This window comes from Psammomys obesus, unplaced genomic scaffold (assembly GCF_907164565.1).
Source record: "Psammomys obesus unplaced genomic scaffold, mPsaObe1.curated_primary_1811, whole genome shotgun sequence".
Classification (NCBI taxonomy): Eukaryota; Metazoa; Chordata; class Mammalia; order Rodentia; family Muridae; genus Psammomys; species Psammomys obesus.
In genome coordinates this window covers 839,372-856,413 of record NW_026591450.1, presented here as the reverse complement: position 1 = coordinate 856,413, position 17,042 = coordinate 839,372, and the positions used below count along the sequence as shown (strand labels likewise).

Here is a 17,042-nt window from a genome sequence, read left to right as displayed (position 1 = left end):
GGGACCTGATTAAAGAATGTACTTGGCACTCAGGGATGTGAGCTTCACAAGGGCAGGTGCCCCAGCTGTTCCAGCAGATGTTCCCTTGACAACAGCATCAAGGACAAAGGAGTATGCAGAGGAAGTCATGACGTCTGCCGGGGTTGGAACAGACAGGGCTGGATGGCAGCTACTTCTGGGCTCAGAACCCAGCCTCCATTCAGTAGCCTGCTCACTGGAGCACTAGGCTCTATGACATAGAAACCGGGGAGTGCTATCAGTAAGGAACGAGCAGTTACTGTTTTCATGTTTGGAATCATTTTTTATATTAATGAAATAAAACACCCATAACATTAGAAGCACAGAGACCTAATTCATGGGACTCTATTCTACAGAAGTTAAAAAAAAAAAAAAAAAAAAAACATAAAATGTTGAGTTCCATGAATATGTATTAGGGTGTGCCTGATAGTAGCAGGCATTAATTTAAAGTGTCCAACTGATAACCAGATAGTGTGTAATCCTAGCACTCACAAGCTTGAAGCAGGATGTTCCGCTTTTATAAGCCAGGCTGGGTGGTATTTGCAGACCCTGTCTCAAAACAGCAAGAAAAGATCAGGTCTTCGTGGTCATGTGGGCTTGCAGAGTGGTCCGCAACCTGTTGATGGCAAGTGGACTAGACAAAGTATCATTTGAGGGAAAAAAAAAGGGAAATGGCATTAAGAAAAATCTTCACATTCATGAATCTGGGGTTATATGTGTGTAAAAGGAGGTTGGGTGAAATATTCTGTTATCTTTATTGTCTCAGTTTGTAAGTGTCTGATAATCAGGAAGAAGATTTTTTTCTTTGAAACTGTTATAATATTATTATATTATTATTACTATTATTATCACTACTGCTTTTACACTGCTAATATTTTTGCTATTTTGAAAAAAAACATAAAGAGAAAGTTGACATATAGGGAAAGGAAGAAAAGCAGGACACACGTAAACAGAAGACAGTTTTCAAGCCTGTCTGCCACCAGGCTATCTAGTGCTTCGCTGTCCTGGGAGCCAGTAGAACTTCTCCAGGTGTAGCTACTGCTTTGTGTGTGGGTCTGTTTGCTAACAGGTGAGGACATACTGGATTGAAAGGCGTCAAAACAGAAAATATAAAGTAGCTCAATGTTATGCCATGTGAAATCTTTAGCTAAAGATAAAAGCAACACATGTTAAAGATGGAGGGATAGGACTCCATAATTTTTTTTCTAGAATTTTTTTTTTCTAATGAAATCTCTGACTTCATTAGATATAAAAGATTTTTACAGTTAATTGAAACAAAGTAGTGCCTTCATCAGAATAACTCTGCTTCCTACCAAGCTGAGCTATAAAGAAATATATCTGGGAATCAGCTTCCGAGGTATAAACCTGGATGCTCTGAACTGGCCACTTAGTCCACTGTGTTTCCTGTAGGTAGAAAAGCTGAAAGCCAGAAAATGCAAAGCCTCACTCCAAATCTCTCTCCAATCCATGTGTGTAATAACCCTAACCCTGTGTAAAATATTACCCATGTCACGGCATATCCAGGTGAATATCAGGTGGGTAGGGTTGGTGACATAGATTATTCTTCCACTTCACAAAAATGCAAATAGCAGAAATCAAAAATACTAAAGCCTCTTTGCCGTCTCTAGTCCATTTATGTAAAGTTGTAAAATCTACTCCTTCTCCCATCTCCTCTTCTCCATCTCTCATGCTGTGGGCCTCTTTGAGTGGATATATATATTTTTTTCTGTCTATATAATTCTTGCGCTATGTACAGCATATTTTTCTGTCTATATAATTCTTGCGTTATGTACAGATATAAACTCATTCAGGTGGTTTAAAGAGTTTATATCAAATTAGATTTCTAAATATATTTTGTGAATTGCAGGTCCATTTTCATACCCGAGGCAGAGCACACTGGTTTCCTGTAATTCATCTTCAGTGATAGAATTGATCCACAGTCCAGCTGGCATAGATAGCTTTTTCAGAGAATTTTATTAATATTTAAATGTTTATTAACATTTAATTTTTGTTAACATTTAAATTTTTGGAGTGTCCCAAATGCTCATGACCAGACCAGAGATTGTAGTTGTGTCAATCTCATATTTTTATCACCCAGCTTTTGTCCATCTTGGTGTCTTCCAGCTCCCAGGAGCAAGTCACCATATCATCCGTCTGTGTCATACAGGTGGTCCTGGTAGGCAGTGTGTTCCTGTGCCATCCTCTATCCTCCAAATGGTGCCAAAGGCTGCTTATAAAATGGAGTTCCCAGGGCAAGGTCCAGTAAGAATAACCAGTGTGTTACCCAATGTGGACTAACTCAGGGCAGGCCCCAGGCTGATTTCCACACTGTGTTTACCTCTGTACCATTTGAAAGTTTTTTGGTTTTTTTTTTTTGTTTTGTTTTTTTTTTTAAGATTTATTTATACATTCTGCCTGATGTGTGCCTGTACACCAGAAGAGGTCATGAGATTTTATTACAGATGGTTGTGAGCCACCATGTGGTTGCTGGGAATTGAACTCAGGATCTCTGAAAGAGCAACCAGTGCCCTTAACCTCTGAGCCATCTCTCCAGCCCATTTGAAAGTTCTTAATAATTAGTTTTGTGAATAAGATTAGTAGCTTTCACCGTCACTGCTTGTCATTATGGAATCCTACTCTTGTAATGAAACACATACACGCTTAAAATTGAGCAGACTTGTTAACACTTCAATGTTTAAACCACAGTAGGAGACATTTTCATACATTATATCTAGAATAATTATTTAAACTTAAAATCAATGTTTCAGTATTGACGAGCCATCTAGATCTGATATGTCCAGTTTGTGTTACCAACATTGCTGGGCAGAGTTAAGGTGGATGATAGGAACCTGTAGGCTGCATCTTCATTGACACCGTAAATCCATGGGTGAGAAATGACCTTGAAGTAGGTGTTCAGTTGGTCCATCTGTTACTCATTGTTAGGGTCAGATCCTGGGCCTAACAGTCCTAACATGCTAGGCTTGGCCACCTGTCCTCCACAGGCTAATTAAAGAAACCACTAATAGTGAGAAGCTGAAAAAAAAAAAAAAAGAAAGAAAAGATTTATTCAATGTGGCTGTACTGGGAAAATAAACAAATGAAGAAGTCCTCCCCTCCAAGCCATCTTTGAAGTAATGTCTAGATTTTGGGGATTTTTATTTGGGATTTTTTAAAATACTTTTTTATATATTTTATGTGAATGTTTGTGTGTCTTCATGTACTAATGGACACACATGGAGGCCAGACTGCTTCAGAGTCTCCAGAGCTGGAGTTACAGGTGGTTGTGAGCTGCCTGAGTTCTGTACTGGCAACCAAACTCTGGTCCTCTGGAAGAGCTATGACATTCATACCACCGGGCCAGTCCTGATGGCTAGGTTTAAATAGAGATGAAAGAATACGTATAACTCAGAAGCCCTGGTCTAGGTATGAGATGACATCCTGCATCCATCACTGACTCATCCTTCTTTCCAATCTTTCCTGCCAGTGGCCTGCTAAATTGTGAGAACTGCCTGAAGCCTTTTCCCCAGAAACAAATTTCTTCTCTGGACAGCACCAGGCTTTGGCTTCTTTCTTCTCCTCAAATGAGACTCATGGGGGAATTCTGCTTTCTTGGGGATCAAAGTTTCAGTAAGATTATGACCAAAAGAAATGACACATGGGTTTTTCTTTATAACAGTGATTCTCAACCTTCCTAATGCTACAATCCTCATGTTGTGGTGACCCCCAACTATGCAATTATTTCATTGTTACTTCATAACTGTAATTGTGTTACAATATTTGAATTGTAAACATTTGATATGCAGGATATCCGATATGCGACCCCTATGAAAGGGGGTCATGACCTACCTGCTTTAGGCTATTCTTGCTCTTGTTAAGGTAGTTTCTCATCCTCCTGGACCAAGTTCAAACACATTGGGATTTTTAAACAAACACACAAAGACAGGAACAAGGCCAAATGGTACATTTCTAGTTAGTACTAGGTCATGCAATGAGTGATTGAGGGATGCCTCCTCATGCCTTCCTGTACCTCACCGTCACAGTGATGAATGCGCTGCTTCCTTTGGCCGTTCCTGACTTGGCAGACTCAAGTTAGGAAGGACTTTCCCATAGTTACAAGGCTAGTAAATATTGTCTACTCAAAAGGGGCAAAGGACTTGACCATCATGGTGTCTACTGTTGAATGTTAAAAGTTGAATGTTGAAAGCCATTGCTTTCACCTCATTCTTCAACTTCTGCGGGAACAACTCACAAATACCTGGTATTGAAATCTTCACATAAAAAAAAACAACATATTCATGTCTACCCTGCATTAGCTATGAGGTAAATGTTTTGGTATCATGGTAAAGAAAAATATTATCCCAGTATCTCAACTATAATTATACCAATTGTTTCTTGATATAATTTACCGATTATTTATCAGTATCTTGATACAGTCTGGAATTAATCTGAAAGATTCCTTAAATTCTATGCTGTTTTGATAACTTATCGATTACATTTTGTATCAATAGTTTTACATGAAAGCTGTTTTAATTTCTAATAACATTAAAGTTGGTTTTAGTTTAGTTTTCTGTTCGTTGGGTTTGGGGAGAATAGGAATGAGTCAGTCTCATCTAGCTTAAGCTGGCCTTCAACTTAGGATGTAGAGGAGGACGGACGACCTTCCAGGTCTTGAACTTCCACCTCTTGAGTTTTGGAATCACAGGCATTTACCACCACACCTACCTCACACTGTTGAGTTTTAATAATATTTTTCTTCCTGTCCTTTGATCAAGCTTGCAAATACCTGTCTTTGTCTTGAGCCGAGGTAATGAAATGTCCCTTGTTTTCCTTTTTGGAGACACAGGGGCTTTGCCCTGGGATGTAGGTAGAATTTTTGGCATTCTTGGGAGAGCTTCTTACTGAGGACAATGAGTAGGTGTTTGTTAAGCTAGAAAGATTCAATATTCAACATTTCATCATCAAAGATAATGCCTCTGTTCTGTATTGTATATAAAAGTTTATTGTGTAGTTATTTCTTAAAGGGAGTCATGTTTTGGCTGGTAGATGGTCATCAGAACTACACATGACAAAAAGGGAAGGAAGGAAGGAAGGAAGAAAGTAAAGAAAGAAGGAAGGAAGGAAGAAGGCAGTCTCTGAATCAACACTGATTTGGGGAAATAAGTAGAAGCTTATATTGTGATGGTTTTTTTTTCATTCTGAGATTTAGAACAAAAAAAGGAGCTCATTTCTAAAGATGTCAATCAACAGAATGTTTGACATATGGGAAATTAAGCAGCCTCATACGAACGTTCTAAATAGCCTGCCTGTCATCGCTCGATTGTTGTACTTGAGGCTTGTGCCTGTGATACAGCCATTAGCCTCCGTAGATAGCTAAACGTTTTGTTTGTTTTACTTGGGTTCTGTTTCCACACTTATAAATTATAAAGCACACACCTAGTATTTTTCCAGCTAAGTCACTGAGGCAGTTTGTCTAAATGACACAATAAAATCCAATCTAGTTCTCATTAAAGCCTCACTTCTCACATAAAAGATCATCTCGTTGCTTGTCTAGGTGGAATTTTCCAGGGCTTTCTCTCTTCCCATGAGCCTCTTAAATACTGCTCTGTCTCTTTCTATAACTGCCTCTCAGATTCCTTTTAAAGAGTGGCCGATGGCCCTAAATCTACAATTTTTTTTTTTTTTGCAGCTATTTCATCTCCTATATATGTAAATGTTGGCAAACTTAGGGGATCTTCTTACTGCCCTTATGATTTTGTTGTGAAGATGAAACATTTAAAGCATGGGTTTCGTCTGCAGTGTCAGGTTCTTGATGGGTGGATAGGTCTGGTTTATTGCTTGTGCTTCTCAAAATGCCTAACACACACTGGCTGTTTAGGAGACCTTGAGGTGGGTGAAAGAGGCTGGAGATAGTCAAAGAAGGCCTGTGCTCAGCTCATGGATTTTATGAATCATAACAAAGATAGCCATCCAGCTGCCCTCTGAATCACTGTATGGAAAGTTAAATACCTTTGAATATTTAGCACTATTGTATTACAGGAAGTATCTTCACATGTATGAACAGTGTATGAACTCTGCTTGTTAATTTGGTGGTACTGTGTCAGTCAGCTTCTTAGTACTGTAACAAATCCATTCAATAATCACCTTAGAAAGAAAAAAGGTTGACTTCAGTTCGTGGTTTTGGAGATCTCAATGTGAGTTGGCCCCATCCCTCCGAGCAAGGAACTACACTGTGCAGAGAATATGTGGCTAAACAAATCCGCTTTCCTTACTGCCGAAGTGACCTGGGTCCCGAAGCTGCCCTCGAGGACCCACCACCCGTGACCTTAGGCCCTTTCACCAGATCCCACTAAGTAAATTTCTCACCACGTGCTGACAGCGCCACCCTGGAAACCAAGGCACATGAACCTTCCAGAAGCCACTGTAGCTGGCATGTGGATGGATGTGGAATTCCCTCAAGAAGAATGCCCAGTGTCATGTAGTGACTGCTGAGACTCGAGAATGGTTGTCTCTGGATGAGCCTGCCAGCCTCAGGCCCAGGGATGGGCACATAAGAGTATGCATTTCTGCTCGTCACCCATTCTCCTCTCACGGTAATTTCACCAGAGTGGAGCAGATATGGCATGCACACACACACACAAAGCATGTAGTTAGAAAGTGGTTTTGGTCAAAAAGTGTTAAGGATGCCAAAAGAAAGAGTACACAGAAGGCTGTGGGTTTGGCCGAACGGAGAAATTTTATATTCATGTTTTGTTTCTGGGTGGCTGCAAAGGAAATATTTCATGTTTTCAGGAGGGTGAGTATTTGCAAAGGACATAGATCAGACAGCAGCTTCAGAAGGGCACGCGGTAGGTCATGTGCCAAGTGCAAAGCAGGCCAAGAGGACGCTGCTTTCCACAGCTGCCAGGGTGCTCAGGAGCGCCTGGAAAGTGCTGCTGGCCTCTCTCCTGCAGACGGCCTCTGAGAAGTTTGCTCCCTCTGAGAAGTTTGCTCCCTCGGCTCACTGATTTTTCTCCCAGAAGCCTTTTGTCTTCACAGCTTGCAGGGTCTCTCATCAGAGGAGACATTTCTGGCAGTCTTATCAATACTGGCTGAGGGAGCAGGCGTGGGGTGTGTCTGACACTTGAGAGAGGAGGTGAAGTTCTAAAAGGACAGCCGATGAAGCTGGCAGCGTTAATGTCTTTGGGACCTGCTAACCAGGAGGAGTTGCAGTTCGGTCCTAAACCATCCAGAAGCTGTGAATCAGTTAGGGGTTGCCGCCAGCAAGGATTTATTTAGATTGCAACCTGAAAGCCAGTCGAAGAGCAAGTATGAGTGTGACAGGTATTTCCATGAAAGTTGCATGTTTGTTGTGTGTATGTGTATGTGCATGTGTACTCAGCATCCCACATGGATGGTGGATTGCAAAGCTTAGTATCTTTTGTACCGGAAATTACAGTCAAAACATTTGAAGACTGTTAAACTTGCAGCATAAGCCTCTGGAAGCATGGAGTCAAGAACACTGAGCTCCCCACTCTGTCTGCCACCCCTGGGGTCCCGCGCTGCATGCACCAGCTCTATTGCTTTGCGTCTTTATTATGAGGTTTATTGAGATCAACTCTGGGTGATATTAGGCCCAAGCTTATGAAGATACAGTTTTCCTCCCTGTCCTCTCCCCCTCTGAATATTTGCTCGTAGACATGGCTATCTTATATGCTAGGGTCTGTTGTCCACATGTTTTCTTCTGGCCTGCAAACTCGTTCTTTTCTGTATCAAGGGCTCTCTAGAGGCCTCCCAGGGACCGCGTTGACATCTGTCTTTTCTTTATCTTCTTGCCTCCCAGTCTTCCTCATGCTTCTCAGCAGCTTCTGTGTTAGAAACAGTTGGCTTCTGGAACTCTTCTCTTGGAGTACACAAGCCAAATGAATTAAGCACATTTTTTTTTTATGAAGCAGAAGTGTAGCCAGCCCTCTGCAGAATAATCTACTGCCACATAGTCAAAGTTTTTGAAAATAACTGTCAAGAATTTGTCCCTATACTGAGTGTATAGATTTTTTTCATATTATTATTCCCCAAATTGCAGCAGATGACACTTAATTACGTTCTATTAGGTGTTACAAGCCATCTAATGCTGATGTAAAGTACACACAGGGTTGCATAAGCTCCATGCAAATAATCTGTCATTTGCCTAAGGGCTGGGGCAGCCCCAGGTCTCAGTATACCCTAGAATGGACCATGTAGGCAGTGCCTAGGCTTAGTATTGCATTGCTGTCTTAGTGTGATGTTTAACCAGTTTTTCTGAGGGGCCTGTGCAGTTCAGAGCTGGCCCACACTTCAGATCCTGGTCTACAGCCACCACAGAACTTGACAGTAAGTTTTGAGAAAACAGGAACACTGAGAGAGGAATCTTATGTTCCTTTCATTGAATAAAAACAAACCCACCATTTATATTTTGTGTGTCTTCATTCCATTTTTCTAGCATCTGATGTTTATGGCATTTTGCATACATTTGGCTGAGATGCATTGCATTTTTTTTAAAGAAACTTCTGAATTATAGATGGCTTGAATACTGCTGCCGTAGCGAACACAGTTTTTGCCCCTGGTTCTAGCCAAGAGTCTTCAGCCCAGGTGGCCCCGCCTACTGGAATCAGGGTGTATAAAAAAATAGCACTGTAGAGGGGCTTTTCCCCCCTAAATTCACAAAATTGAAGGCAAACTTGTGGAGGACAACAGGAAGGCACCATGGCTGATGGGAAGGGGTGTCCAATCATCTGTAGCTTTTGCTGAAGAAAGATTTTAGAAGGTGGGTTTTGTAATGGTTGCTCCCTGTCAGCCTGAACCCTGAGTGAGTAGCCCAGGCTGAGTAACAGAGAACAGGGCTCTTTTGTTCTTTGGCTGGTTTCTCTTCTGCTGGGTGACAATTCTCAGTTTGCTCGGCTTTGATTTTCTGTCTAGAGCTTCCTCCACACCAATGCAAATTTTAATGATGGGGTAGAGAGGGATAAGTAATCCTGTGCAGTTATAACTGCTGTCACAAACAATGATGGAAGAGAGTGTAATCAAGACCGCTTGCCAATGGATATGATTAAGCTAAATTTAATTCACCCAAAGATTTGAGGATGGGGACATCACATACTCTCCGAACAGAGTTTTCCTTCTTTGGGGAAACCAAGGTGATCATTCCCAAAAACCTTCCTTCCATGGCTACATTTAAAGACTGGCTTCTCGAGAGGAGGTCAGTTAGTTTGTCTGTAGTGCTATATCTTTTGCTTATATATGTGTGACTTAAGGGTATTTTGTTATCAGAACACAAGCAGAATTTCCATGTTAATTTGAATGATGGTTGCCTTTGCTTGTTTGCCCAGTTGGAGTCCCTTTAGTCGGGGAAGGGAATTGTGGAAACTACAGAGGTAGACCCTGTTACCCTTTGAAAACACATCTCCTGTCAGGCAAAACATTGAAGTGGAAGTGAAAAGTAAACACTTAGCATATAGGGTTACTTTTTTAAAAAGATGTAACAGTCTAGAATTGAATGCTTTAGTTCGTTAAACATTGCTTGGCCAGTTGACTTCGCTTTTGTAGCAGATAGATGAGAGATTTAAACAGTTAGTGGGCATCTCTTCCTCAGTTTTGGGACCCCTCTCTACACAGCCCTCACTTTCCCTCAGGCTTTGAGAGACTGGACTTGGCTGAATACAAATGCTCCTGTGGGCTTCTGTAAACTCAAGCTCTCTCAGTCACTGCCATGAAACGTGTGTACGTGAAGGTCACCTTTCATACTTGAATGTCCAGTGAAGTCCTGAGGGCCACACTCTGAAAATGAAAGATGCCCTTCTCCAAGAGTGTAAGGTTAACACCAGTTGGGTTGTAACATCTCAACATTAGTACTTCTCTAGAAAAAAACAAAACAACAACAACAAAAAAAAAAAAAAACCAGAAGAATTACAAGTTACCATTTCGGTGAATTAGCATAAGGCTAAGAGACAGACAAACAGATAAACATGACCAGCCTGGAGCTGAAGATGCTCTGTGAAGCTTTGTGCTTAGGAGGGTGCCAGGGAAGCAGAGCTACAACAGTTAGGTCACTGGGGGATGCTGAACTGTGTGGCAAGCTTTGTCCTGAGTGCCTTTGATTGAGTTCACCGTTAGCTGTAGGAGCTGCAGACAGAAGATGAGGCTCGCACCAAGACCTTCCCTTTCAAAAGTTTTGGGTGTTCATGCCAGCGGTGGGACTTGCTGCTACACTATACAGAGTAAGAACAGTTCGCCCAAGACTGTGGAGTGAGTGGACATACGAGTGTATCCCAAGGGTGAAACCTAGGCAGGGAGGATGACTGTGCATACAGTCATGGACGATGTTTGAATCGTTTGCCACTACTTCTACAAGACAGTGTGTTGAAACAGGATTGAAATAGATCACCCCAGACATGTACAGCTTTGTAGCCAGGGGCACCTTTGGCAAGCACAATGGCCTGCCTGGGACAGAACCTAGGATTCCCCTCTTTTGTCCTAAACAAGGAACATGACCACAATCCTTTGTCATTAAAGGGCCATGACCCTTTCTCTTCAAATGCAGGCTTCTTCCTGCCAACCTACAGATGTAAACCAGGGTTTGCCTTCCTCCACAGTCATCACCATACCCCTCCTTTTCTGAGCAGAAGGCTTCATAGTCCCTGTCTCTGTTCTTAAAAGTTTCCAGGACAGATTCGCTAAGTAGGAGGAGCATCTCCTGACACCATGAAATCTGGTCTTATTCCTCCTTGTGGTCTCTCTGAAAGGTTGTTAGCTGAATTTAAAGAGTCCATGGATTGCTTCAACTTTGCCTCTACTTGAGAAATTTGCCCCTGTTCATATTAGAGTTGTGTGCGTATGTGTGTTTGCAGGACACACTGTGTCCTGCCCCTCCCCCCCAATAAAAGAAGAAGAAGAAAAGAAAAATTAAGACAAGAACTGGAGGTGCTATTGGATTATAAGGCATCACTACTCAAATCTGTTTTTCAGAAGCAAATCTTATAACCAAAGTAACATATTCTGGCTGAAACAGGGATGGAAAGGAGAAATCACTATAAGACATAGACTCACATGAGGGCAGCGGTCCCCTGCTTATGGCAGAGAGGGGTTCCAAGACCCACAGTGAGCCCGGACACATGAAATCTGGGTGTTTCCCAGCCCTGTATACAAACACTGTGGTGCTGTCTGCATGGAGCCTGACAGTCTAGACAGCTGTGAAGTGACAGCAGGAGCGACCGCACACAGCTTGAAGTACCTGAGGAGAGGGTCATTCTTGTCCTAGGCACTAAGGGCTTAACATGAAGTCTCTACATGCTACTTTTAGAATGGTCAATTTTTAAAAATTGTTTTAAAGAGATTCATACCTGAGTACTCTATTGCATTTCTACCTCACTTCCCCCATCTCCTCCGATGTACCAATTCACTCATGACCTTTTCTTCTTTAACTGTTGTTACATACACGCCACGTACATATTTACACACATACACACACACATACACCTGTCACACACATCACACATACCACGTACCATACACACATAGTACATACCACGCACACACCATACACACACATACACACATAATCTCACACTCACACCACACCATGCATTTACCACACACCATACACACACATACACACCATGCACATATTCCATAGACACATACATACATACACACCACAACATCACACACACACACACCCACACACACACACACACGGTGCTTTTTTCTTTTCCTTTTCTTTGCTTTCTCTTTGGAGATACCAGCTTGTTGTATTGCCCGGGGATGATCTTAAGCAACTCTTCTGCCTCAAGCCTCCTGAATAGCTGGGACCACAGGCCTGTGCCATTACTTCCTGCTTTTAAGACTCATCAGGGCACAGGGGTCTTCTATGAGACTGTTTCTCCAACCAAGGACCGTGCATGGATATAACCTAAAACCCCTGCTCGGATATAATCCCATGACAGCTCAGTAGCCAAGTGGGTTCCCTAGTATGGGGGACAAGGATTATTTCTGACATGAACTCAATGACTGGCTCAATGAGCCCCCCCCCCCCCGAGGGAGGAACAGCCTTGCTAGGTCATAAATAAGGACATTGCAGCCAGTCCTGAAGAGACCTGATAAGCTAGGGCCAGATGGAAGGGGAGAAGGACCTCCCCTATCAGTGGACTTGGAAGGGAGCATGGAGAAGATGAGGGAGGGAGGGTGGGATTGGGAGGGAAAAAGAAAAGGGAGGGGGCTACAGCTGGGATACAAATGAATGACCTGCGATTAAAATAAAATAATAATAATAAAAAAGACTCTCCTAAATTATACCTGAGGTTCCTCTGTAGTTTAAAATATATTCCAAGCATAGCCCTTCCCAGATGGGTAGGAGACCCATCCCTTGTCATGAATTCTCATTTAAAGTAGGTGCCGTTTTTCACTCTTGGGTGTTTGGTGGGGCTTGTGTTTTTTGTTTTTTGTTTTTTGTGCCTGTTCAGGTGTCATAGGAGACTCAAACTTCTGGCCTTGCCTTTCACTCATCCTAAGGTGTGAATAAAGTACTTCCAGAACTGAGATCCTGTTCCACCTTCCACTGGTGTTAAAGCTAGTTGACATCAAACGGGTGTAAGGCACTACCAACTGAGAGCACGCACACTGTTATTTGATCCCTGTAATATTTATAATATCATACTTGTAATATAGTATTTATTATAATATAATTGAATTTGTATAATAAATTTAAACATAATACGCAGTATAATATATAATATGAATATATCACACATTCATATTATATTATTTATATATTCATTATAATATATAAATACTATATAAAATAATGTTCTTATACTATAATATAAAAATATAAGCTGTCCATGCTCAGATTCTTAACTTGGTGCTTACAATAATCTGTTAGAAATAGTCTTCTTGTTTGGTTTTCAGAGTGTCAGTCTATGGACACCGTTTCTGGTGTCCTGTACACTTGCTTCTAGATTGGTCTGGTGCAGAAAAGTGTTCATGGTTATCAAATGGTGGTACAAATGATCTGGGGTTGCTCTGTGCCACCTCTGAAGAGAATGAGGCTGTTTTGTGTCTAGCTTGCTCCGTGCAGTAAAGCATAGTCACATGTGGCTGTGAGAGGCTGGAAATGTGGGTGGAGTCACTGAGAAGGCGAATGATTTCAATGGCGCCAGGGTTTAATTGACTTGAATCTCAATAACTGCAGGTGGCCAGTGGTTAACAGACTGACTGGAGCAGGCCTGCAAATGCTCTAGTACATGCTTCTTACCCAGCAGGCTTTATTGCAGTAATGTCTTGGGTATTTTTCCTCGTTGACCCTATTTACATGTTAGGGGTCAGTAGAGGCAGAGGGTAACAAACCAAAAGGATATGAAAGAAACTGGAGTTTTCAGCCGGCCAGGTGTGGTGGCATATACTCATAATCCCACCACCCAGGAGACTGAGGCAGGGGGCTCGTAAGTTTAAGGTCAGCCTGTGTAACACGAAAAGACATACACACACACACACACACTCTCTCTCTCTCTCTCTCCCTAAAAGACAAAAGGGACTTCTTTTGAGTTTTGCCAATTCATATAAGTGTTGTTGGCTTCTCAGAGGGAAAAAAAAAAATTTGCTGTTCTGGGTTGTGACACTGTGACGTTGTTTCCGCAGGCTCCTTCATGCTGGTGAATGCTTCTGGGAAACCAGAGGGCCAGAGAGCTCACCTGCTGTTACCTCAGCTCAAGGAGAATGACACCCACTGCATTGATTTTCACTACTTTGTATCCAGCAAGAGTAACTCTGCGCCTGGGTTGCTCAATGTCTACGTGAAGGTGAATAATGGGCCTCTGGGGAATCCCATCTGGAATATATCTGGAGACCCGACCCGCACGTGGCACAGGGCAGAGCTGGCCATCAGCACCTTCTGGCCCAACTTTTACCAGGTACGGTACCTTCCTGCCATTTCATGTTCACAGCATCACCCAATCCTGATATTTGTAAGTTGCTTTCATATTAGTATTATCAGAGAATGTGTAAAAATTTTAATGCCAGGGTAAATGTGAACCAGGCTGTGTTCTAAAGTGTGTCTTATGGTTACGTGAGTGCTTAACCCAGATTATATTGTTTTAAGGAAAAAAAAAAAACCAGTAACATGTTACGGCCTGAAGAGATGGTTGAGCAGTGAAGAGCTGCACTGGAAGAAGATTCGAACCTGGTTCCAGCACCTGGTTCTGACCTCCTTTATCGCCAGGCGCTCTTGTGGTGCACATACATACATGCAGACAAAGCACTCATACACATAAAATGTTCTCAGAGAAAAAATTATAGAAGATTATTTAGTTGGCCAGTTAGTAAAACAGATATAAGGCAATACTTTTAACTCTATTTTACATTAAAAATATCTAATAAAGACAAAACGTGTTATGAAAAAAATGCATAAAATGTGGCATCTCCCCAGCTAATGAGATAACAAGTGGTTTTTTTTTCTTTTTGTATTATCATATAAATTTTCTCCATTTGTATTAACTGTTCTTACTTATAAAAATTAGCTTTATTTTCCCTCAAGAAGGAACATACACTAATTAATGAATACTCTATTTTAATATAAATATACTAGTGACTAGTCAGCAGTGTAATTTCAAAAGATGGCCTTTGGGGCAAAGTTTCCTCCTCTCTGAGTTTAGCAAGGAAAGGCAGCGGGTCTTCTGGGCAAGGGTTCAGGATGTTTCCAGGTTGGACGGATAATGTCTCTGTGTATTAAGGCTTGGCTGGGGGACCTTCTCAGAGCAGGGAGGCCTTTTCTCAGACACGCTTCCTCCTTCCTGTGGAGCGGGCCATAGGCTCATCTCCAGCTGCATGGGATCCATGCACACCCCTGCCCATCTTTGTCTTCTCCTCCTGCACTTTGGCCTGAGCTCTGCTCTTGTAAATCTTAGTGTGAGTTCCCATAAGACCTTTCAACATGGTTTGGTTTGATGTTAACTAAATCAAGATTACATTTCTGTTTGGCCATTTTTATATCTTGCTAACGAGCCATGCAAGTTCAATGAATGGTTCAATTTATGGGCAGTCTTGAGATTCCAGGCTTACCAAAGGAGTTAACTCAGCCACATTCTAACAGGGTGGCTCTATTTATCAGGTGTGTGCCATTTTTTCCTTACCTCTTTTCCATTTATTCTTCTTTCATGCGTTACACCTCAAGCACAGTTTCCCTTCCTTCCATCCCTGCGAGCCAACCCCTATCTTCTCCCCAGATCCATTTCTCTTTCATTTCCATTCAGAAAAGAGCAGGCCTCCCAGGGATAGGGACAGGGAGATAGAATGGATTTTTCCGGTGAACTGGGGACCGGTTCGAATGGGATTAGGGGCTATTGCTATTTTCAATGCATTCTTATTTTCTTGAACAACTAACTGCTGGTAAAATACTTTGCCTTCCCAATTGTGGACACCACCCAAACTCTGAAGCCCTCCACTCTCCCTCCCTCTCTCACATTATTGAACAGGGTGTGACTTACCAACTAAGGTCAGAGCATGATTCTCTTAGCTTCGGGTTTATGCAGTCCATCGCTTTGCTGCTATCATAGTCTACTGAGCCACAGCGACAATGCCATCGACTGGGTGGCTTCAACACAGATGTTGATGGCTCACATCTTAGAAGTGCGGGAAGTCCAAGATCAGATGCCTCCTCTCCCTAAGGGCACTAATCATGGGGCCACCATCCTCATGACCTGATCCCTTCCCAAGGGCCCCTCCTTCTGGTACCAGCACTTTGGAAATTAGTGTCTCACTGTTATTGGGGGGTGGAGGAGATGATGTGGTCAGTGCATAGCACTGACTGTTTCATTAAGAATTGTGTCATGCTTCAAGCTGAAAGGATTTCTAGCTTTCATGCAGTAACAATTTGGTATCTCAAAGGCTAGCGCCCCCTCATAGTTTCTCTTTTTCTACCGAGGGGCAGAAAACATCCAAAGCCCATGACCTAATATCAACATGCACTATTTAATAAAATAAGAGTGTCATCCATAGTGGAGGTGATCAGATGGATAAGAGGCAGGACAGTGCCTATCGGGCACAGCCAGAACTGGGCCTTCCATAGGCTGCAGACCAGCACACGTAGGAGAGATGGTGGTTGTTTCTTGATGCTTTTATACGTGTGAATCATGGTGTATATGGCGGAGGGGACCATTTGCTTTAGATAAAAACTTCCATATAGTTTTCTCTATCGAGTCCTCTACTGACTGAAGATGTGAACCTGATTTGTGATGATTAATTTCAAAATACTGAAGAGGCTGTGGTATTGTGCATACCTATGATACTTTGTGTACAAGAGAACCAATATCCAGTTGGTGCATTCTCGGATAGCTGCTGTTTCTTGCCTGAGAGCTGAAGACAGTGTCCTCGAGAGCCTCTATCAAGGACACGGGTGTCAGCTCTCCTTCAACACACTTCTGCACACCAGCAGGAGCTGCAGTGTTTATCCAGATCACAAAAAGTAACATGAAGTTCATGTATTTGTGAAATAGTATTAAGTTAAGGTATAGTCATGTCATAGTTCCTTGGATAGTTTTGTCACTTGTTTTGTGGTGTAGTGGGATGTGCCCAGGATTTGGAGTGTGAACTTTCTCAGTGGGCTACATCTCCAGCCCACAGTAAATATTAGTGTAGATGGATGAAGGAACTGTACACTTTGGTACAGAAGATTAGCTGTTAGCATCACTCCTATTAATTTACAAGGCTCAACAAGTAATTGTGGCCTAAGTATAATGACCCAGAAGGCTGAAAAATGAAAGTAAAAAAGCAGTTGGGATCTATAAGCTTCTCAGTGGGTGGTTCTGGAGAAACCACTGGATGCTTTCAGGAGACAGTGAGGAGGCAGAGTAGGGACCTCACATACTCGGGGGCTTCCCAAGTGTGTTCACTGGAGTTTCTAAGGATGTTAGGTGAGATATGGGACCCAGAAACAAACCCTTTTGTGAGACATTGGGTGAAACAAACAAAAAAACTGTGTGTGTGTGTGTGTGTGTGTGTGTGTGTGTGTGTGTGTGTGTGTG

At 42.2% G+C, this 17,042-nt stretch overlaps 1 protein-coding gene across 3 annotated transcripts in view; it reads left to right on the top strand.

Moving 5' to 3' along the window:
- The window catches only part of Ptprm (protein tyrosine phosphatase receptor type M), a 676,296-nt gene that overhangs the window by 245,189 nt on the left and 414,065 nt on the right, over nt 1–17,042 (top strand). For all 3 annotated transcript variants that reach the window (XM_055610111.1, XM_055610108.1, XM_055610112.1), the window contains exon 3: nt 13,663–13,934. In XM_055610111.1, coding sequence (XP_055466086.1) covers nt 13,663–13,934 — 272 coding nt within the window. The remainder of the gene's footprint in view (nt 1–13,662; nt 13,935–17,042) is intronic.